This window comes from Babylonia areolata, chromosome 17 (genome assembly GCF_041734735.1).
Source record: "Babylonia areolata isolate BAREFJ2019XMU chromosome 17, ASM4173473v1, whole genome shotgun sequence".
Lineage (NCBI taxonomy): Eukaryota > Metazoa > Mollusca > Gastropoda > Neogastropoda > Buccinidae > Babylonia > Babylonia areolata.
In genome coordinates this window covers 801592-825527 of record NC_134892.1, presented here as the reverse complement: position 1 = coordinate 825527, position 23936 = coordinate 801592, and the positions used below count along the sequence as shown (strand labels likewise).

General features: G+C 45.9%; 1 protein-coding gene across 4 annotated transcripts in view; it reads left to right on the top strand.

Annotated features, from left to right (window-relative positions):
* The window catches only part of LOC143291421 (uncharacterized), a 50092-nt gene extending 33013 nt beyond the window's left edge, over positions 1-17079 (top strand). For 3 of the 4 annotated variants that reach the window (XM_076601264.1, XM_076601263.1, XM_076601261.1), the window contains exons 2-3: positions 2016-2115; positions 12075-17079. In XM_076601264.1, the coding sequence (XP_076457379.1) occupies positions 12264-16898 (4635 nt within the window). In that variant the 5' untranslated portion in view covers positions 2016-2115; positions 12075-12263 and the 3' untranslated portion in view covers positions 16899-17079. Of the gene's footprint in view, positions 1-1987; positions 2116-12074 lie in introns of those variants that run through there. The other variant, XM_076601262.1, reaches the window with a different exon arrangement.
* The last annotated feature ends 6857 nt before the right edge of the window (positions 17080-23936 follow it).

The window sequence follows — 23936 nt, the reverse complement described above, 5'->3', positions numbered from 1 at the left end:
AGATTGATGTTCAGTGTCCACCAGGAGATTGATGTTCAGTGTCCATGAGGAGATTGATGTTCAGTGTCCATGAGGAGATTGATGTTCAGTGTCCACCAGGAGATTGATGTTCAGGAGATTGATGTTCAGTGTCCACCAGGAGATTGATGTTCAGTGTCCACCAGGAGATTGATGTTCAGTGTCCACGAGGAGATTGATGTTCAGTGTCCATGAGGAGATCTATGCAGACGACGGCGATGCTTTCCGCGACAGGAAATGACTTGTGATGGAACCAGCGCCCCACGAGGGCACACAGCAGTGAAACAGCGCCCCACGAGGGCACACAGCAGTGGAACCAGCGCCCCACGAGGGCACACAGCAATGGAACAGCGCCCCACGAGGGCACAGAGCAGTGGAACCAGCGCCCCACGAGGGCACACAGCAGTGGAACCAGCGCCCCACGAGGGCACACAGCAATGGAACCAGCGCCCCACGAGGGCACACAGCAGTGGAACCAGCGCCCCACGAGGGCACACAGCAGTGGAACCAGCGCCCCACGAGGGCACAGAGCAATGGAACCAGCGCCCCACGAGGGCACACAGCAGTGGAACCAGCGCCCCACGAGGGCACAGAGCAGTGGAACAGCGCCCCACGAGGGCACACAGCAGTGGAACCAGCGCCCCACGAGGGCACAGAGCAATGGAAACAGTGCCCCACGAGGGCACAGAGCAAAGGAACCAGCGCCCCACGAGGGCACAGAGCAGTGGAACCAGCGCCCCACGAGGGCACAGAGCAATGGAACCAGCGCCCCACGAGGGCACAGAGCAATGGAACCAGCGCCCCACGAGGGCACACAGCAGTGGCAACAAGTGAAGAGACAGTATGGCCTTCCTTTTTAACCTTGCAACAGATATGAAAACAAAACATTGCACTACCTCAAACATTTCTTCAGTGCAGTATTTGTCCTTGTGAACGGAAAAAAGGACGTGCAAATCAGAAGGTGTCAGAATGGTTATGACGCTTGTCTGCCAACACAGTGCTTGTGAGGGTCTGGGTTCCAGTCCCGCTGTCGCCCTTTCTCCCAAGTTCCACTGGACAATCTCGTCAATCGGATGAGACGAACATTCGAGGTATCGTGTGCAGCACGCTCTTGGCGCACTGAAAAAGAACCCACGGCAATAAAAGTGGTGTCCTTTGGTGAACTTATGTAGAAGACAACCACTCTTGATACACACACACACACACACACACACACACACACACACACACACACACACACACACACACACATACACACACACACACACACACACACACACACACACACACACACACACACACACATACATACATACACACACACACATATATACACACACACACACACACACACATACACATACACACACACACACACATACGCACACACATACGCACACACATACATACACACACACATACATACACACACACACACACACACACACACACACACACACACACACACACACACACGTGATTAAAAAGAAAACCTGGATAACGGTGAATATAAGGATTTTGTGAACCAGAATTATACTTACATTTGTGAATATTCTTTGAAAATATGTTTTACCAAGTTCCTCGGATGTTTTAGCCACTGTTCCTTCTGCGTAGCTGGAATTGTGACCATATTATTTCTGTACTGTTGCCACCTTATTTGGGGTTTAATCACAATTAATATAACTTCACGAAATGTTTGTTTTACTTTTTTTTTTCTTTTGCCTTTTGAGAGAAGTTGTGGCCATGATGTGGTGGGTTTTTTGGGTTTTTTGGGTTTTTTTGGTGTTTTCCATCAGCTGCACCTCCCTCTTTCAATCGCATTGTGAGATTTTTTCACGTGTATGAATTTTGTTTTTCCTTTACCCCACCGTGTAGGCAGCCATTACTATGTTTTCAGGGATGTGTATGCTGGTTAGGTTGTTGCTACCGTAACTCGAGTCACCGAACGGTGTCGTAGATTGACGGGATCCTCAATTTGCGTTCTGTTTGATCTTCAGGTTTGTGCACACGGAGACAGTTGACACACCGGACCTGCTCGTCTGTTGACCACCACCGTCCGCTTGGTGACCACCGTCAAACACGGCACTGCAGTGAAGAGTAAGTAAAACTTGAAATCAGGAAAACTTGTCCTTAAGACAGTCATGTCCGACCTAGACCATCAGGACAGAAGGATGCAACAGCCTCCCCGACTCTCTTGGTTAGGGTTTGAATATAGTGGAGTGTCTTGCCCAAGTTACATCCCGCCTCTCTCGGCCAAACGGGTTTTAAGCCAGTCAACGTTGGGATGGTTCCGGAAGTCCAGCCAGCCCCCAGTGCAATCTTGCCTCCTAATTTCGGAGACAGAGCTGTGAATGACTTCCTGTTGCAGCAGAGTAATGTAACTATTGATCATGCAGCTCTGCAGCAGAGTAATGTAACTGTTGATCATGCAGCTCTCACTTTGCTGTTAGCGTAACTAGGCTTGTGAATGTCGGTCTCTGGAACGAGCCGTTGAGCGCTACACACCCCGGAAAACTGCCTTACATTTCCAATCAGAATTCTAAATAGACTGATATCATATAGTGCCAATCGAAATAGACTGACATCATAATATAGTATCAATCGAAATAGACTGATATCATATACTATAGTGCCGACCGAAACAGACTGAGTACCGATGGACAGGCTGATATCATATTGTACCGATGGAAACTCTCTCTCTCTCTCTCTCTCTCTCTCTCTCTCTCTCTCTCTCTGTGTGTGTGTGTGTGTGTGATATCGACATTACACACTTTCCTCCTCTGCCCTCTCTCCCCCTTCTCCTCGGAATTTACACCCTGTCTCCCCTTCCCGCCCACTTCCCTGAAAGACGCCTGCTGCACTGGTTGCTAAATTTGACTGAAGGCTGGGGTGGTGGTGCGGGGTGTGGTGGGGGAGACAGGGGGAGGAGGCGGCAGATTCATACACATCTGTCCACCGCCCCCCCCCCCCCCCCCCACCACCCCGCACCAACACCCTCTCTCCCTCCAATTCCCCCGTTCTCTCTCCCCAGCCCCGAACTGTACGTGACAGTGACTGAAGCTTTCCGCTCCACCCCCTTCCCCCCCAACCTCCCCTATCCCTCTCCTCCCCTATCCCTCTCCTCCCCTCTTCCCTCTCCTCCCCTCTCCTCCCCTATTCATCCCTGTCGATATAACCCTCGCACCAAGCTCCACTCCTTCCTCCCATCCTCCGTCACGTGTTCTTCCCGTTCCCACCCGGGGTATACATCCCAAATAACACTCGACAGTCCTTCCCGTTCCCACCCACACATCCCAACTAAAACTCAACAGTCGTTCCCACCCACATATCCCAAATAACACTCGACAGTCGTTCCCACCCACACATCCCAAATAACACTCAACAGTCGTTCCCACCCACACATCCCAAATAACACTCAACAGTCGTTCCCGTTCCCACCCACACATCCCAAATAACACTCAACAGTCCAGTTCAGTTGTGCCGCGTCTCAGTAACTGACTTGTCTCCCAGCTGAAAGAGGAGGAGGGGGCTATAAATAATCCAATAATTGAATATTATTATATGTATCCACTCACGCAAACTCCACATCCAACTCCCCTTACCCCCCCCCCCCACCCCCCAGCCTCTCAAAGCCACCTGGTTTCCACCCCTCCCTCTGTCTCCACCACCACCACCATCACCCCTCCTGTCGCTCCAGCGACGATACAGCCGGGGTGACCGGCAGTTCGGTGGGGAGGGGGATTAGTGAGGGAGGGGGGTGTTAGGGGCACATCACCTGCTCTTCCCCTGTGTTGCCGCCATCCACACAATACAACTTGAACTCTTTACAGTGCCGGTGTGGTAGTTTCCAAGTAACGCCCCCACCCTGGAATTATCCATCCCACCCCACCACAACCCCCACATCGTACTTGATATGGGGGTCATAATAATCTTATCTAGACTTACTTGAAATAACTAAAAGAGGGTGGAGGGTGGGGTGGGGGGTAAGACATGGCTCCAGTTAAAACCAACACAGGCTATCAAAGGTAGAATTCCTCCGCGTTTCCTTAAATTACAATGGAGTGGTGGAGGAATAAGTAGTAAAATAAGTCAAGTAAAGCAAATGAATAAGCGAATGAATGAAACTGAATGAATAAAGAAAAAGTATTGAAATAAAATAACGTTATTAAATAAATAAAGAACCCGATCGGTTTGACGTGCACACAGCCGGTATCGGTTTGACGTGCACACAGCCGGTATCGGTTTGACGTGCACTCAGCCGGTATCAGTTTGACGTGCACTCAGCCGGTATTGGTTTGACATGCACACAGAGGGGATCGGTTTGACGTGCACACAGCCGGGATCGGTTTGACGTGCACACAGCCGGGATCGGTTTGACATGCACACAGCCGGTATTGGTTTGACGTGCACACAGCCGGTATCGGTTTGACGTGCACACAGCCGGGATCGGTTTGACATGCACACAGCCGGTATTGGTTTGACGTGCACACAGCCGGTATCGGTTTGACGTGCACACAGCCGGTATCGGTTTGACGTGCACACAGCCGGTATCGGCCAGACATTTCTACACCCCGGCAGTAAGTGTGAAAACTCTCCGCCACCCGAAGCCACCAGTCACTGGCCGGGATTGAACCCAGGAACCTCGGACGTTGCATCTAACTTGATAACAGCGGGGCGAGAAACAGAAGGCCATCCCGATCCCACACAGCATTGAAACCGTACACTGAGCTCACTGAGTACACTGAGCTCAATGAGGACTCGTGGCCGACTCCTCGAAAAGTCCGCCATGGTTAAGTGCTAATAAATAAATAGATAAATGAAATATCAAATAACAAGAGAGGCAAGGCCTTCAAGACTCACTTGTGATACACTTTAAAAAAAATCCAAGCTTATTGTATTGAGTATAATTTCAAAATGTAATGTTTAAGATGAGAAAGATGAGTTTAAAGCAAATTAAGTCCCCTAGCATTAATTACAGAGCAATTTCCCTTTTTTACTATCTGCACCAAAACGTTTGCAAAATAAATAAAACTTCCGTGCTTAGCAAAAGAAGTTCCTGTTTGAACAAAAAATGATAATAATGACTGCTCTAGCTGTTGGGTCAGAATATCACATCAAAGTGCCAAGTTTAGAGAATACAAAAAATATAAATATAACAGTAAATGCAGTTTGCATAGAGGTGCAATATTGTTTTAAACAAGATGACTGGAAAGAACTGAATTTTTCCTATTTTAATGCCTAATTTGCTGTCAACTGACAAAGTATTTGCAGAGAAAATGTCAATGTTAAAGTTTACCACGGACACACACACACACACACACACACAGACAGACAACCGAACACCGGGTTAAAACATAGACTCACTTTGTTTTCACAAGTGAGTCAAAAAACCTTCCCCAGTAGATACTCGGGACAGACGCCGACAAAGTTGACGATGTGCGTGCAGCTCTGTGGGAAGAAGGGAAATAACTGGTGAGGACTGAAAGGGGCCACACGTGGGTCACCAGACGTCGCGCGTGCGGCTTAAGTCGGAATGCGGCAATGGAAGCCGAGCTTTGTCCCTGCCCCTTTGTTCCGACTGGTTTTGTCCCTGCCCCTTTTTCCTGACTGGTTTTGTCACTGCCCCTTTGTTCCGACTGGTTTTGTCCCTGCCCCTTTGTCCTGACTGGTTTTGTCACTGCCCCTTTGTTCCGACTGGTTTTGTCCCTGCCCCTTTGTCCTGACTGGTTTTGTCCCTGCCCCTTTGTCCTGACTGGTTTTGTCACTGCCCCTTTGTTCCGACTGGTTTTGTCCATGCCCCTTTGTCCCGACTGGTTTTGTCACTGCTGGTTTTGTCACTGCTGGTTTTGTCACTGCTGGTTTGTCACTGCTGGTTTTCTCCCGACTGGTTTTGTCACGACTGGTTTTGTCCCTGCTGGTTTTGTCCCGACTGGTTTTGTCACGACTGGTTTGTCACTGCTGGTTTTGTCACGACTGGTTTTGTCCCTGCTGGTTTTGTCACTGCTGGTTTTGTCCCGACTGGTTTGTCACTGCTGGTTTTGTTTACTACTGGTTTTGTCACTGCTGGTTTTGTCACTGCTGGTTTTGTCGCTACTGGTTTTGTCACTGCTGGTTTTGTCACTGCTGGTTTTGTTCCGACTGGTTTTGTCACTGCTGGTTTTCTCCCGACTGGTTTTGTCACCGCTGGTTTTGTCACTGCTGGTTTTGTCCCGACCGGTTTTGTCCCTGCTGGTTTTTGATGGTCAGGTCAGGCACACCAATGGGAGCCGACTGGTCGTTGTAAAATAATAGTGGTCACTGTTCTGACAGCGGCATAAGCTACATAAAATGATAGTGGTCACTGTTCTGACAGCGGCATAAGCTACATAAAATGATAGTGGTCACTGTTCTGACAGCGGCATAAGCTACATAAAATGATAGTGGTCACTGTTCTGATAGTGTGTGTGTGTGTGTCTGTGTGTGACAGTGCCGTATGTATAATATGTATTTAGTCGATACAGAGAGAGAGAGAGAGAGAGAGATTCAGTATCAGTAGCTCAAGGAGGCATCACTGCGTTCGGTCAAATCCATATACGCTACACAACATCTGCCAAGCAGATGCCTGACCAGTAGCGTAACCCAACGCGCTTAAAGAGAGAGCCATATAGTAATGGATAAAGGTGTGTGTGTGTGTGTGTTTGTGTGTGTGTGTGTTTGTGTGTGTGTGTGTGTGTGTGTGTGTGTGTGTGTGTGTGTGTGTGACAGTGCCGTATATAGGCGACAGAGAGAGAGAGAGAGCCGTGTAGAAATGGATTAAGGTGTGTATGCGTGTGACAGTGCCGTATATAATCGATACAGCGTGTGTGTGTGTGTGTGTGTGTGTGTGTGTGTGTGTGAGAGAGAGAGAGAGAGAGAGAGAGAGAGAGAGCTGAAATTCATTGATAAAGGTGAGTGCCGTTATAGTAGTCGAATCTCTCTCTCTCTCTCTCTCTCTCTCTCTCTCTGTGTGTGTGTGTGTGTGGCCACATTAATTTAACGTGCTGCAAACGGTCTTTTCCATTTTGACAAAAGAGACGATTACACACATGAGTAGGACAAGTGGTGTTGACTCTGAGCCGTCTGCCTGAAGTCAGGTGACTTGATGACGTCACATTATTCCACGCCACTGGTGGAAAATGTGGAGTTCCACAGTGGACCGCTTGAGAGTTGCGTGCTCGCATGATATAGCAGAGGCGCGTCACATGGACTGTGTCTCCAAGCTGATTGGCTCTTCAAAGGTGCGAGTATCACACTGCCCATAGCAGTCTCTGAAGCTCTGGGAACAAGGAAGGGCAGATGGCAATGAGCGTGGAAACGATAACTGAAGCCAGCCTTCTTCATGACTGATGTCCGGACAGACCCAGGCAGTACAGCAATTAACAGATCAGATCACCACAGGGTCAGCTGGGTACAAATGGACTCACACACTCCGAGGCCTGTCGGTCCAGCACGTGTGGGCATAAGGCAATAGGATTATTAAGTGAGGTCCGTAGGCTGGACAGGTGTGCGAGAACACAAAGAAACAAAGAAGGCAAGCCCAGCGACGGGTTTACTCCCAGCGGAGATAATGCGGCCGGACGGCAGGCGAATGAATAGGCTCCAGAGATGTAGGGGAGTGATTATTTTCATTAACGTAGAATACGAATGGGGAGATTGGTCAGTTCTGGGCTATATATAAGGCTGAACACGGAGACCCCAAAAGAGCAGGCCCCAGGAGCAGACTCGAAGAGCAGACCGAGAGAGAGACCTGAACAAACCCTTAGAAGACAGGTCTGCAGCTAGATGATGATTTCAAGAGGTAAGTGACGTGTTAGATTCTAAGTCAACATAGGCAGTAGTTAGGTCAGGACAGGCCGTAGGATGTCTGTGTTGATGACTGAAGAATGCTACTATGGATAGTTAAGCGATATGTTTATGGTAGGCTTTCCTCCCTGTCTAAAATGTTACTGTGTCGGGTAATGTTAGGCACTAAACATAGGGAACCAAAAGAAATCGGAGAGAATAGACTACATTCCCCTGAGTTGAAATGTTCTCGGAATAAGTTGGAATTTACAATGGTGGTTGATGGAGATAGGGATTTCGTGAGACAGTTGGCACAAGATGAATCAACTTTTCCGTCGTGTTGTAGTAATATTCACTGATGTGATAGTTGGTGGAAATGACTCTTCAGTTCCATTTAGTGTCAAACACTCACAGGGTAATAACGACACTTGCCACCCGTGTGACACGAGCAGCAGTGGCGATGGAGAGAGGCAGAATGTGAGAAAGAGCAGACTTCTTTTTTTTCGACTTGTGTGTGTGTGTGGCAAATGTGAACAAACAATACATTGCGATGTTGAATAATGATATATCATAGATCCGAGCAACAGATATAGGACGTGGGCGCACGCGCACACACACGCGCGCGCACACACACTTTTTTTTTTCTTTCTTTCTTTGTGTGTGTGTGTGTGTGTGTGTGTGTGTGGACCATTCACACGGTTTTCATGACAAATAAATATGATTCTGATTCCACACACACCCGTTTATTGGGAAAAAAAAAGAAAAAAGAAAGAATATTATTGCAGTATTAGTCTCATTATATTACGATGCCCCCCCCCCCCACACACACACACACTGCACGCATGCAGACATGCATATACATACATCATACATTATCCTACACTACTGACTTTACACAGGCGAGTCGAAGAAACACATCCAGGCATACTAACGTCACGAAAAATACGTAACAAACAAGGACTATTATGACGTCTCTAGCCATTAGAATGACGAAAACTATCAATTAGGCGTCATGAACTGGACTTGGTTGACGGGAGTACAGAGATAAACGGTGGCCTGATAACGATGCCCGTAAAGTGGAAAGAAATTGTGTTTGTGTTATGTAATTCATAATGACTCATATATCCTACTTTTGCGGTGCCTTTTGCTTCCTTTTGTTCTCTAGATTTTCTTGGCGAGACGCTTTTCGCTGAATTTGGTTTTGAAGGTAAGAAACGAAAGATTGAAATTCATTGTTTTCAAGGCCTGACTAAGCGCGTTGGGTTACGCTGCTGGTCAGGCATCTGCTTGGCAGATGTGGTGTAGCGTATATGGATTTGTCCGAACGCAGTGACGCCTCCTTGAGCTACTGAAACTGAAACGTTGTGGATGGAAACTCCTTGTCCTGGTCCAAAGTATCCACGAGCAGTATACACGAACATTTCAAAAGATTGTGGTGGATATTAGATTTTGGTATTGTGTACTTTATGACTTGGACATGTAAGTAACCATAATAATAAAAAGAACAAAAAAACAAAAGAGGAAATAATTCGTATTATAAATAGACCTAGTCAATCCGCTCGATGTTGACAGGTACGTCTTTAGTGTGACTGGTAAGGAGACGTTCGTTCTGTCCATAGGGTCTGATACTCGTTGATCTGTGTCGGTTTCTGTAGTCAGCAAACATGGCGAGCTACGTTTACAACTGTTGATTCTTGTTTCGTGGAGTTGGTTCATTTCTGGCAGGTTTTGTCCCACGGGTTTGTGTTACGATACAACACGAATCAGCGTGATAACACTGTATTTGTTGTCATATAATGATATATACTGTCAGATTGATGCAAACTGGGCCGATCGGTTTGCTCTGTCTGTGGAATTTCGCGGCAAACGCTTTACAAAGACGCATCTGCCAACTGCATCTGCTCAGCCAGTCAGGGCAAGCAGTGCCTAAACTGAGTAGTATTTCCTCAGGCCAGCTGTGGTACGAACAAGTCTGCTAGGTTTAGCTCTGTATCCATAGAACATTTTCCAGATTTGGCTTTCATTTGCATATTTTGTTTATCATCCTCAGCATATATATATATATATATATATATATATATATATATATATATATATATATATATATATATGTATATATATTTTTCTTACAACTTTGACGTCTGATTCGATCTTGCTACTTGTTTATAATCGAATCCCTGCTGTTTTGTTCCAACTCCGTCTGAATCTGCCTGTCCTTTCTCTTGTCTGGCTCGAAGCGTGACTTTTACTGGTCTGCAACACATCACCTCGTGATGCTAACCCAGGCCTGGCGACACAAGATTATTCCATTTTCGACCAGATGATGTATTTCTTGAAACCGAGAAGGTTCAGCCTAGAAAACGGACTGCAACAGATGTAAAAGAAGGTAGAGGATGAGCAAACATGCATTAAAAATAAAAAATCACAAATGCATTTCCATGTGGAACAGTAAAGTATTTCTGATTGATTGAGGTCATGCCCCCTTCTATCCGGCATCTCTGTCCACAGATATGGATGGAGAGGGGTGCAGGGCAGGCACCCTTTTCACTGTCCCACTACTTCCCCTCGAGAGGGGAGTAGGATTGGGACTCCAGCTCCTGCCAGGAGACCCCACTGTGGTGGTATGCGGGCAGGTTCGACACCAAGGTCGGCTGACCTTTCTCTCTGACCCTGGCAAGTGAAACCACCCCAGGACTGCTCCAGGACCTTCACGATCAGCAGTGCCTCCCTTATGGGACCAACCACTTCCTGGTCCCATTTGCTCATGAGGTTCTGCATCCGCCTCGTCACCCCTCCCTTCAGCCATCTACTCTTGGGAGATGACTGAGTGCTCCTACCCTCCTAGCACTCTTGAGCCCCTTTTTCTTCTCAAGATGCACAATCAGTAATGTGAGATGGTCTGGCATCCTAGTTCACGGACTTGACTGGACTCTTGATCCCATTTCTCGTATTCAGCTGCATCCTTTAGCCTGGTGGACAAGTGGGACTTTCAGCTCTTGTGGCATTACCAGGTGCCTGTGCAGTCCAGCTCTGTTTCATGCTGGGTCCTCCCTCAGGCTCAGGATGTGTCTCAGGGTGCTTCCACACTGGGGGGGGGGGGGGACCCAACCTTTGTCCTGATGAAAGTTTTGATCAGGCTTCCTCAAGAGGATGACACCTACCCTCACTCCCAAAGGGACAGGTCTCTCTCTCATTCGGCACAGAACCAACCATTTCTCAGGAGGAAAGGGCCACCTTGTGGTCCATCCCAACTCGGCAGCATTCCCTCTTCAGGTCTTACATCCCCTAGTTTGTCCGCCACAGGGCTGTGAAAAACCGCGAGGTTGCCTCCCAAAGTCCTCTTTGGTTCACATCTCCCAAGGTCCTCTTGGGCCTCTGCTTGGTAAGGGGCCGTGATCATTCCAGTGCAACTCAGCCTAAGTGGCTGTGGTGGAGTCAGCAACAGCCCCAGCCATAGCAATTCAAGCACCATCACTTTTGGGTGTACTGCCCTATGAGAGGCTGGGCTCCAAAAAAAAAGTACCACTAATGACTCCCTTGATTCACCACCTCTTCAATACTGCAAAACGGGAGCCTCTCCAGACACGTTTGTCGGCAGTACGACATGGAACTCAGCATCTGGATTGTGTCAGATCTAGAATTGGGATACATGCTGCGGATGCGTGCTTCTGCCTTCTCTTAGACCCTGTCATGTGCTCAGCTCAGAAGAGCTACTCAAGGATGGAAATTGGAACTCATGGATCCAAGTCTTGTACCAACTTTGGTATGCTTATTTTCAGATTTTGCATTCACTCGGCAAAGACTGGGATAAATCTTGCAGCAGAAGTTGCTCTCAGAGACACCTCATTTCGATAAATAACTACAAGTAAAACATTGCTCCTGGCTCCATTTCTCATGGGATTTTTCAGGTCATTCTGAAAAAACTACTCAAGTTTTACACGAAGTATAACGGGCATGATATTTATGAGGGTGATATCCACCCACCCTCACCACTTGGCAAGTTCTTAAACTACATATACATATATAGATTAGTGCTTTTTAACAGTTCTTATTTTAATAACAAAGAAGTTCTGTGAAATGTGATGTGAGTGGGTAATTAAAAGAAATTGGCTTCTTTTCATTTGAAGTAGAATGTTTCTTTTTATACAGATTTTGAAAGTGAATGATTGACAGTTGTAGTAACTAGAAACTGCATGATCCATTACCAGAGACTGTACTTGTCACCTACATACAGTTGCATTTCTTTTTTGTTACAGTCGCCTGCAGTGGGATGCTTCCCGGATCATGTAACGCAACAGTGTGACAACTGAACGGTCTTTTCAAGTTGGATTACTGGTTGTGATGTTCCGGATTTGTTGCAAACAATACACCCTCACCTACTGACATCCGAGTGTGAGTACACTTGGAATCTGTGCACCACAAACGTTTTGGCAAAAAGCATACCAATGGCTCAACAGCACGTGTATTTTCAACCATCGGAATACGGATATCATGGTTACTATCCACAGGCACAGAATCAGATGAGCTCTATGGTAGAGGAAAAACAGACCCAGCAGTGTCATTACAACAACGGGTGGATGTTTGATCAGGATGGCAACATACCATGGTCAGCTTTGAGCATTTCAGAAAAATGGAGGCACATGGGCATTGCCTTTCACAATCCAGTATTGGCCAGCTCTTCGCAGAGGGACACAAGTGGTGGTCCATCAGGATTGCAGAGTGCCAGCTGGCACCAGGATGACACCCTACAGGCTTCAGCAGACTTACAGATGATGGCCCACCAGCAGGGCTGTGCCACACCCCGTCCAGCAGGGCCACAGGTACCCAGCTATTTCCAGACTGCCTCACCAGTGCTTTCAGCTGCACAGCCTGCACGTCTTTCTGCAAATTATTGTGTACCTGGAGCAGACAATACGTATGAGGGATTGGGATCTGCGTATTATTCCAGGCAGAATTTGGTGCAGTCAGCTGTACAGATGCCTTATCAGAGATACACCGTGGGACAGACAGAGTTTACGTCTTCAGCTGCACAGAGCACCAGTACTTTTGGGAATGTGCCACAGTTACCCAGCAACAGGGATGATTCCTATTGTGGGTCACGTTTTTCTGACAGATCCTGCACAATGCAGCTTCCATCGTACAATCAGACTTTTAATCACTTAAACCATAACTGGACGTCAAATCAGATTTGTGCAGGTCAGCAAATTAAGGCAATAAACCAGCAGTCTGTTTACCCCACACATAACACCAGTTATCCACCCTCTGCTGAACATCAGACAAGTGCTTGTTTATCAGCATCAAGTCGTTTGGGATATCAGCATCCAGGTTCTGGGTCCTTTGCTGGCTATACACATGGACCCACTTCAACGAGTGGGGTGCTTAAGGAATTCAATTCAGACTCACCAGTGACTGGGAAAAGGTCCACAAGAAAAAAGGAAACTTCTAAAGTTCACCAGAAAAAAAATGTTGACCATAGGAACGGTTCTGCTAAAGCCCCAGGATCAGAAGTTGCAGAACCTAACCAGCAGCCCATCAGTAACAACACTGATTCAGGAAAACAACTCACGCCATACCCAGTGTTGTTAGTCAGTGCTCACAGCAATGAAAGTGGAAGAAGCATGTCAGTGTGGAACGAAACAAACCAAGGTGTAGATCTTGTACAAAACACAAAGCATTCTGAAAAACAGCAAAAATGTTGCAACACAAGTTGTCAGTCTATCATTTCACAAAATGAACTCTGTGAGTCTGGACAGACTGTGAGTAACTCGCGATCTGAGCAGACAGCAAGTGATTCACAAAGTCAGAAAGATGAGATTTTACCAAAGTTGCTCTCTTCATCTGAAAGCTTGCAAAGCAGAGCAGAACGTCTGTTGACCATTGAAGAGGGTCCCCATGTGAGTCCTGTTCCACCTGATGCCAACAATCTTTCAAATCACAGATCACAGCACCAGCCAGTCACACCTTTGCCCAACATTTGCCAGTGTACAAGAAATCCCCTCTCCTGTGATCTGCATAACCCTCTGAGATCCCCAGTCGATCAGACAGGGAATGAACATGTGGCTACAAGTGGATCCGAGAATCGTGTGGCCCCATTGCAGCAAGAACAGAATGAGAAAGTACCAGAGGACTGTACTGCATCGGAGTTGTTAGAGAGACATATTGACAAAGTGAAAAACATGTACTTAAGTAGTGCTCAGCAGGATCTGGACATTGGAAACGGTCAGCAGGTGCCTGGTGTTAAAACCTCAACAGTCTCAGATTCGCAAGTTAACTCGGCTGCTAAGCATTTGCACATGGTCACTCGGTCTCCGACATGTTCAAGAAGTTTTGTTTCACATGGAACTGTTGAGTGCCACCACGGAGCTGTTTCACCATCAACTGAACCTAGAAGTGGATCTGACACAGCTGATTTAGCTGAGGAGGTGGATATATATGACCATACATGCATGGTTTGTTTCAAGACATTCCAAAATCGCAGTGAGGTAAATGATCATCTCTCTTTGCACTTGAAGGATAATGCTGAAGATCTTGAAGAGGAAAATGATGACTTTGTTCAAGATACAAACAGCGTGGAGCAAATTTGTAGTGTTTCTTTGACATCAGATAGCCATGCATTGCTTTCAGCATCCTCACTGTCAACAACTGCACATGTGCGTAGTGGACAAGATCGAAAACAGAACAATGTTGAAAAGAGCAGGTGTGTCTGTGATCAGCCTGCTAATGCGTATTCTCAGTTTGGGGCTAAGGGGAGTCTCCAGTCACCCATGTTAAGTCAAAGTGCTGCTTCTGCAGAAACATATCAAATGACACGGTCTTCTGAGAACGAAAAAATAGATTCAGTTTCAGATACTTCTCACGTGAAACAAACCTGTATTGACAAAATTGAAAAATGCACGAAGTTCTGTCAGAATTGTGTGCAAAATGATGGGGGAAATGGCTGTTCTTGCAAAATGCCTGTTGCCTCCAAAATGCCTGATGATGCTGATGGATCAGTGTCAGTCAGTGCAAATAGTGGAAAAGCATCCACAGAGAATTCTCCACTTACGGACAGTGGAAAACACATGATAGATGCTTGTCACAGTCAGTATGTGGGAAAAGAAAGCAGTGTTGTCTCCAAGGATGACATATTGGCAGTAGCCACACAAATTCGGCATTCACACCATCGTGACAAAACCAACATGAAACAAGCTTCAGATTTATGTGCAAGACGGGAGTCTTTTGAATCCAGCAAAAAAGCTGTCAAGTCAGTCAACATGAAAAGGGAAAATGCCGACGTTTCTGACCACGCAGCAAGTAAAATAAGGAAGCACCCAAACGACAGTTACGCAAAGCACGAGAAAGAACATGACGCTGGTGACCTTAAGAAAACGGCAGGATCTAAGCTGTGTGAACTGTTGACCTCTTCTAAAACTTCACATTTCCAACCTGCTGATATGAAGGGAGTTGGCAAGTGCCATTCTCTTACAGCAAAGCACAAAAAGGAGACCTCAAAACAAGCATGCAGTGTGTCTTCACAGATCCACAGTAAAAACCTAAGCTCCCTCGAATCCACGCAGAACGGCAGATTTGCTGATAGCCATCCAGAGAACAGCACCTCCTCTAATTTGGATGAGGAGCAAATGTTGAGCACATCGGACGTTTCCCATCCACTCGACAGTTTGAATAGTGGCACAGAATCTTTTTGTCCTGAACCTGGGATGGATAAAACTTTGAAAACTTCCTCCCATACACCCACTGTGAAATTCAGCAACAGTCGAGGATCGTCAAAGGTGGATGGAAAAGAGACAGTGGATGAGCAACACGTCAGCAAAGTGGAAAAACAAAGGTCAGAATCCGTACACATGTCGAATTGTAATACTTTCAAGAAATTGAAAATGGAAAAGTCTGCATCTGCGACAGATTCCTTGGCTGAAAGAAACCACGAAGCAAAGCGCAGTTGTAGTACTGGAGTACAAAACAGCAGCGGAGTGAGCAGCAGTGGTATGAAAGGCAGGGTTTTGCAGACAGAAAGCAAGCGTACAATGTCAGCAAATTCTTCTGAATCTCTGAAGACCGCTAAAGCTCAGAAAATCGTGAGCCGTTTGAGAAGTATATTTAAGAACAATGAAGAGTTGGTGTACGATAGGAACTGTGAGGCTGCTGAAGAACTGACAAATGGTACATCTGAACAAGGCATTGAGACTGACCTCAGCAGAACTGAAGTGTGCTTTACCAAAGAGAAAGCACAGGTTTCCAGAGAAAATAGTATGTGCTGTGCCGAGGAAAGGAGGAAAGCAGCAGCCGATATTGGTCTGGAGACAGTTGCTTCCGATCTGCCAACAGGTGGAAGAAGCAGCTCCTCGGGTGGAAGTCGTCGTCCGAGTTGTGTGCACAGGGCGCCAGGCGAAAAGAAGTCACACCAAGAGGACGACAACTGTGTCTGTGACATCACTTTTTGTGTGAAGTGCATGACCGTGTTTGTGAAAAGAAGCGCCTATGATGGGCATGGTTGCTGTCAGAGAGTGGAGGCGGTAACTCCAGACAGGAAAGGGGACGTACAGAAAGGAGTGACCCCAGCAGAAAAGGGACAGAAAGGAGTGACCCCAGCAGAAAAGGGACAGAAAGGAGTGACCCCAGCAGAAAAGGGCAGAGATCAGAGGACAAAAGAGAAGCGCGTCAATCATGACACGGACTTTGTGGAGAGAGGCGGAACAAAACGCCGGAAGCACAGTCAAAGGAACAGTGACGCCGACAGTGGATTATCGGACGTTTGTGACGGCGTTGGTGGCTGCGATCCACAACGGAGCAACAGCGGTGCTAAGGGCACGGTCGTGAAGGTACCAGTCGTGAAGGTACCAGTCATGAAGGTTCCAGAAACGCACAAAAAGAAGAAACGAAAACGCATCTGGTCTTACCATCGGAAGAAAGAGAAGCAGCTGAAGTCGAGAAATCCAAGAGACACAAAAAAGAACTCGGAACGTTGCATTCAAATGTTTAAATGCGACCATTGTGAGCAGACATATTCATCGAGAGGAGGACTGCTGTTTCACTGGCAAACGGTTCACAAGAAAAGTGGGAGAGCTCAGGCGTGCAGATCATAGCTCAGAATGCAATGACAGTGTGTTCAGTTTTGACAGTAAAAAGTATCATTAATAATGATATTATTTTTGCAGACAGTATTATTCTCAATGCTTTACAGTTTTGCCCTGGTCACTTGCAACTTGCTATGCTCAAGTGTGTGTGTGTGTGTGTGTGTGTGTGTGTATAAAATACGTTTATACATGCTGATTGCTGCCCATTTTTGGGGGTGGGGGAGGCATGCCTTTTTGTTGAGGGGGTAGGGGTGTTGCATGTTTCTCCTTGACACTAGCTAACAAAGGATTATTAATCCTGCCGTTCAAAAAGTTTTTTGTTTTCTTATGTGTTTTTGTTTGTTTTTTTGGGGGGATGGGGGGTGAAATCTTGAGTATTTTTTAAGCCACTGAAAACTTAAGTGGTATGTATGGCGGGATCTGTGCCATGCATAGTTTTCAAAAATAATCCCCTGCAGTTACATTCACTCGCTAGATGGTCAGAGCACCACCAAGTCTTGACAACAGTTGTTACATTCACTCGCTAGATGGTCAGAGCGCCACCAAGTCTTCACAACAGTTGTTACATTCACTCGCTAGATGGTCAGAGCGCCACCAAGTCTTCACAACAGTTGTCGTTACATTCACTCGCTAGATGGTCAGAGCGCCACCAAGTCTTCACAACAGTTGTTACATTCACTCGCTAGATGGTCAGAGCGCCACCAAGTCTTCACAACAGTTGTTACATTCACTCGCTAGATGGTCAGAGCGCCACCAAGTCTTCACAACAGTTGTTACATTCACTCGCTAGATGGTCAGAGCGCCACCAAGTCTTGACAACAGTTGTCGTTACATTCACTCGCTAGATGGTCAGAGCGCCACCAAGTCTTGACAACAGTTGTCGTTACATTCACTCGCTAGATGGTCAGAGCGCCACCAAGTCTTCACAACAGTTGTCGTTACATTCACTCGCTAGATGGTCAGAGCCCCACCAAGTCTTCACAACAGTTGTTACATTCACTCGCTAGATGGTCAGAGCGCCACCAAGTCTTCACAACAGTTGTCCCGGGAGACAGAAAACCCCACAACTATTTGATAACGAACCGAATTCTCTGTGGGAATGCGACAGGGGTGATTTACAGTATTCTCCTGGATGTTCTGTTCCAGAAATTTCCTCTTATCATTATTGTTATTATTATTGTTATTACTGTTTCTGCCTCTTCCTTTCACTCAGTTTCGATAATATCCAAGTTTACGTGATTTTGTTTTTACCAGGACAGGCTTAGAATGACGCAAATCGTGCTCAGTGTTGGAATCCACGGACATCGCCTCACAGACTTAAATCGCTCAGCGTTTATCAGTATGGTTTTGTACAGGTGCAGCTTTACAGTCAACAGTGACTAGCCATTCCATGATGTGAACGACTACTGTTCAGAGCAAAAACCCCAAAATGCCTTTCACACGTTTTTATTCATTTGAAGTGACGTGTTCTGAAACTCCCTTCCACCATGAAAGATGTGTAATTTGTATTTTTGAATTGCCTATGATACGTATGCTGTTGCGTGTATTCAGTTCTCAGTCTTAATCACAATAGTCTGTAATGTAACTGAGTTTTCTGTGACGTGAAGCTGTGTCTGTACTGTTGCATAATCGTCATAATATTAATTTTGACTGAAGCAGAACAATCTCACATGTCACGAGTTTGTTGCTATCATTTCAAATTCAGTGGGAGAATTTTGAAGTGCTGTAATGTTACTTTGCTGAATGATGTTATGGATCTTTTCATTTGATGCTGTTCACGCCTTCCACTGCCATTGTACAACAAAGTTCTAAACGGATCTTCTGAGGTGCCTGGTTCGGTGGGTCATGCATCAGATTCCTGAGCTGTTTTAGTGTGGATGTAACAGGACTCCACTGCTTCAGACCTGTACTTGACAGGTTGACTGGAAGGGGCTGACAAACCAGATACAGGGAAGAACATGAACAGGCTGTTGGATAATGATCTTCGGAATCAGTGACTTAACTTGATTTAAGAGTTGTTGAGACACATAATTTATTCATGATTTTTAATTTTCAAAATTACTGCTGGTACGAAAAAGCGATTGTTTGGTTAAAGCCTGTTTGAACTTTAAACGTGATTACTCTTCACATAAGAAAAAGCGATTGTTTGGTTAAAGCCTGTTTGAACTTTAAACGTGATTACTCTTCACATAATGTCCTTTCTTTGGTTATTTACTGTACAGTAATTCTTGAAATTATGAGATTAGATTTTTTGTTGTCGGTGAAGCGATTCTTGTTTTTAAAGCAGCTAGTCCCGAGTCCAGGGTTTTGAGGTCTTCCATGGTCAGATTGCTTTTCTCTCCTGTGCTCAGAACTTACTGAGACCAGACACCCCTGTGGTGTATGTTGCCAAGCCATGACTCGCTATCTTTGTCTTTTTATTTATTTGTTTGTTATTATTATCAGTTTCATTGCCAAATGTTCACGAGTGTTGGCTTTGTTTATGTCTCCTTCCATTTTCATTTATTCACTGTTCATTGTTGGTTGGTTCTTGTTTTTCACATAATCTTTCCCTGTTCTCTTTCCTATGATCAGCTGGAGATCTTGGAGAGTTTTTGTTCTTCTTTATGTTTAGAATGAACGAGTTCTTACGAATGACTCCCCACCCCCATCCCCACCCCACCCCTCTTTGTGGGCGCTGTATTCCCAACGCGATTCGGCCCGTTGCGATCAGTTGGACTTTTTTAATTTAGGAAACATGGTTTGATTTGAAGTGTGCACTTCAGGCCTGAGTCACAACATGTGCACAAGCACAACCAACGGCGGTTGCTCGGATTGCAAACGCCGCCAAGCGTGAAGTTACCTCCCTTTGCTCACTGCCCCCTCCATCCCTGCGTCGTTGAGGACCCCCCCCCCCCCCCCCCCCTGCCCACCCCCCTGTAAAATCAGTGTCACATTAAAGTCTAGATTATTTTCAATTCTGAAGAGGTGATAATGACTTATCTTGTTCTGTTCGGTTTGAGTTACTTCATGTGCATTTAATAAATAAATAACTTGAGTACAGAGTTTCGAAACTTGTTGGGGGGAGGGGGGGGGGGTTCATTTATTAATAAAGGTATCAGTATCTGCAGAGTAGGTGGGAAAGGACCAGGAGTGTCACCAGTGCTACTGTAACTGAAGGCACCATCACTGTTACATTGATGTTTGTTGTTTCTGTGGTTGTCGTCAGGTAGGTAATGCCTTGTCCAGACCTGTGCATGCTGTACCTGCAGAAGATGCCATGATACTCGAGTCCAGTTAAGAAAATATGTAGCGCGCGCACACACACACACACACCCACACACTAACACACACATTATAATGAGAATATAATTAAACTGATATTGGCGTGGGGGGTTGCCGTTGCCAAGACAGATCTAGAGAGTCGCAGGGAATGGAACTGCAATCATATCAGGCACACAGCTGGCTCTCTCTCAGAGAGAATTCACATGGCCCCAAACTGCAGTCATATCAGGAATACAATTGGCTCTCTCAGAGAGAATTCACATGGCCCCAAACTGCAATCATATCCGGCACACAGCTGGCTCTCTCTCAGAGAATTCACATGGCCCCAAACTGCAGTCATATCAGGCACACAGCTGGCTCTCTCTCAGAGAGAATTCACATGGCCCCAAACTGCAGTCATATCAGGAATACAATTGGCTCTCTCAGAGAGAATTCACATGGCCCCAAACTGCAGTCATATCAGGAATACAATTGGCTCTCTCAGAGAGAATTCACATGGCCCCAAACTGCAATCATATCAGGAATAAAATTGGCTCTGTCCAGCAGAGAGAATTCACGTGGCCATCGGTTTTTCATGGGTTCCACTCCCCATAATGCTCACTGTATTGTATTTGTGTGTGAGTGTGTGCGCACTTTTGTAAAGTAAAATGAAGAGTTGTTTCGTTATGTACCTTCACTTGATTCCATCCACTGTCATATTGTCACATGAAGGAAACGACGAGTTGACACTGTGTATAAGTTCTGTAACCTGTCGTGCCTTTGCACTTTGCTCTTGACGTGCTATGAAACTGAAAGAAATGTTGGGATATTATGATATGAACAGGGGTTCCCGTTCGTTTGGAAAACGTTGAGATACAGGAGAGGTGCTGGACATGATTGTGTGTGTGTGTGTGTAGTAGTAGTAGTAGTAGTCTTCAGTTTAACGGGAGGGGGTGGGGTGCGAGGAGGGGGTTGGGTGGGGGGGGCTTAGTGTGTGTGTGTTCAGGGATGGGTGCATGCCATGTGCATGTGTATGTGTCTGTTCGTGTGTTCAATTCTTTGTTGCAGCGGATTATTAATGCTTCGAAATTATGTCCTCGGTAAGAGACCAGGTTGTAAGCGATTCAACGAGACAGACTTGTCTTGAAGTTGAAGACTGTTCGGAGTTCTACCCAAGAGAAGGGCGCCCTGAAAAAGTGACGCTTCAAAAAAAAAAAAAAAAAAAAAAAAAAGCCACGCTAAATTATTCCAGATTCTAAAAGCCAGGACGTACATGGTTCAATTTTGTCCCAGACAACTGGCCAGCACACCCAAATCGTATTCTTTCAGTGCCTCGCCCTTCCATTGAATGGGTGGAATTGTTGATCAAACGTCAACTTAAGAGGAAGGCCACGTTGAATCTTTCATAGTTTCAATCCTCCACAGGATTTGTTCATCATTGTTGGGCAGCGTTATTCATTTTACAGATGGTTATAACTAGGACATGGCCCATCAGGAAGGCAGTGGTCTGGTAGGCACATGCCCCAAGGCAGTGGTCTGGTAGGCACATGCCCCATCAGGAAGCGAGTATCCCCAGGTTCCAGTCCCATAAACAAACCTTTTGTTGTTGTTTTTCTGACTCCCAGTCCACTAGGCTTTAAATGGTGGTCTGGGTGCAAGAAATTTGGATGAGACGATAAACCAAGGTCTCTTGGGCAGCATGCACTTAGCGCACGTAAAAGAACCCCCGGCAAGAACAGGATTGTACCCGGGGGGTGGGGGGTGGGGGGTGTCTGAAGAAAAGTCCACTTTGATAGTAAAACAAAGAAGAAAACATTAATGGAGAAAAGAGAAGACAGATTGATCAAGATTATGGGTGACACTTGACTGGCGAAGTACTCTTTTTGCCGGGGAGAGCAGCCCGAAATTCACGCAGAGAAATTTGTCGTGACAAAAATAGTAATACAATGCAATGCACTTATCCCAACGAGGAGAATAGTAATTACGGCTTGATGAAGCTCACGTTGTGTGTTTTGCTCAAATAGTGATGTCAGTTTCTTGACCCTGCCAGGATTCCATTCATAGTGCTATCTGTGGCTGTTGTCATTGACAATAATTTATTGCACAACAGATGTTTTTGCTTTTAATAACTGTTGCGAAGTTGTGAGTGGTTGTTTTATCCTTTGCTGTTTGTTCTGGAATTGTTTTGGAGAAAGTACAAAGCGTTGTTGTACAGGCAATCTTCTTGTTTGTGTGTTGAGGTGAACGTTTGTGTGTGTTTTGGAAGAGCTGAATGGTCATCGGTGAAAGTGAACGAATGATTCAGTGGGCGAGCGATTTGAAGACGCATGCGCATACGCTGACACAAACATACAAACTTCTCACACTCGCCTATCAACGTAAAATTGAAGTTGATTTCTAAAACTACTACAGCACACATAGTTAGCATCATCATCATTTATTATTATCATCAGTGTAAATGTGAAGACTATTAGTAAACTACAACTTTAATAGTTTAAACAATTCTATCCCTCCCACCTCCACACACACACTTACCAGGCAATACATTGCAGCCAAGAAAGTGATGACCAGAAGTACATCCAGATTCTAACCACACTGGAACAACAGTTAATTAAAAATTAAGTGCCTCAGATGTACGTTCCTCTGGAAGAAAACCAGTCAGACACACAACACAAGTCGTGGATGTGGTATGGTGGGGAGGTTTGCTCTCCCCCACCCCCCCCTTTAACAGTTAAGCATACACTCACACACACACATGCACACATAATGCCAGTTGGGGGTGTGCACCAATCGAGCAGATCTTCACTGAAGAAGATAAGAAAGAAAGGACAAAAAGCTACGCGCCAACTCCACACACATGTGCACACACACACGGCTTAAAAACGTACACGTGAGGTTGGTGGTCCACACAAGAGACCATTCCCTGTCAAGTGCACAGATAAACTGATACCGCACACACACACACACACACACACACCAGTACCACATACTTGCATAAACATACACATGATCAATAAGCACACAAACTCTCTCTCTCTCTCTCTCTCTCTCTCTCTCACACACACACACACACACACACACACACACACACACGAGAGAGAGAGAAAGAGAGAGACTTATGCTGACAGACGGTGGTCGGACGCTGTTGGTGTGTTTGTCAGTGTGCACTCTATTCATGTGTAAACTCGCACGCGAGCGTATGTGTGTCCATAGCTACGGGCATGTATACTGGCGTGCCTTTTGTGTACAATAAAATTTATAGTTTTACAGGCATGTGGCCAACATCAATGAATGCAAAATAGTTTCAGAATCAAATATGTGTGTGTGTGTTCCTCTATGTTTTGTCTTTTATTTCTAACGGACTGTCTCTGTCATTGTGTGTGCCTCAACAGCAGCAGCAATCACTGACACCTGGACACTACACACACACACACACTCACACACTAGTACCACATACGTGCATAAACATACACATGATCAATAAGCACACAAACTCTCTCTCTCTCTCTCTAGCTCTCTCTCTCTCTCTCTCACACACACACACTGACGCCTGGACACCACACACACACACACACACTGACACCTGGACACTACACTACACACACACACACACACACACACATTGCTTGTGCTTGGATTTTTAAATTATTTTTTATTCAAGTTGCAAAGAATCTTTCCAAAATACAATGGTCAATTCGTCATGCAACAGAACACACCGACACATTACAGCATGCACCTCTGACACCTGTCACGGTCATATCTTCCACATGCAATGTTCGTTTCACACCATCACTCCATCAGACA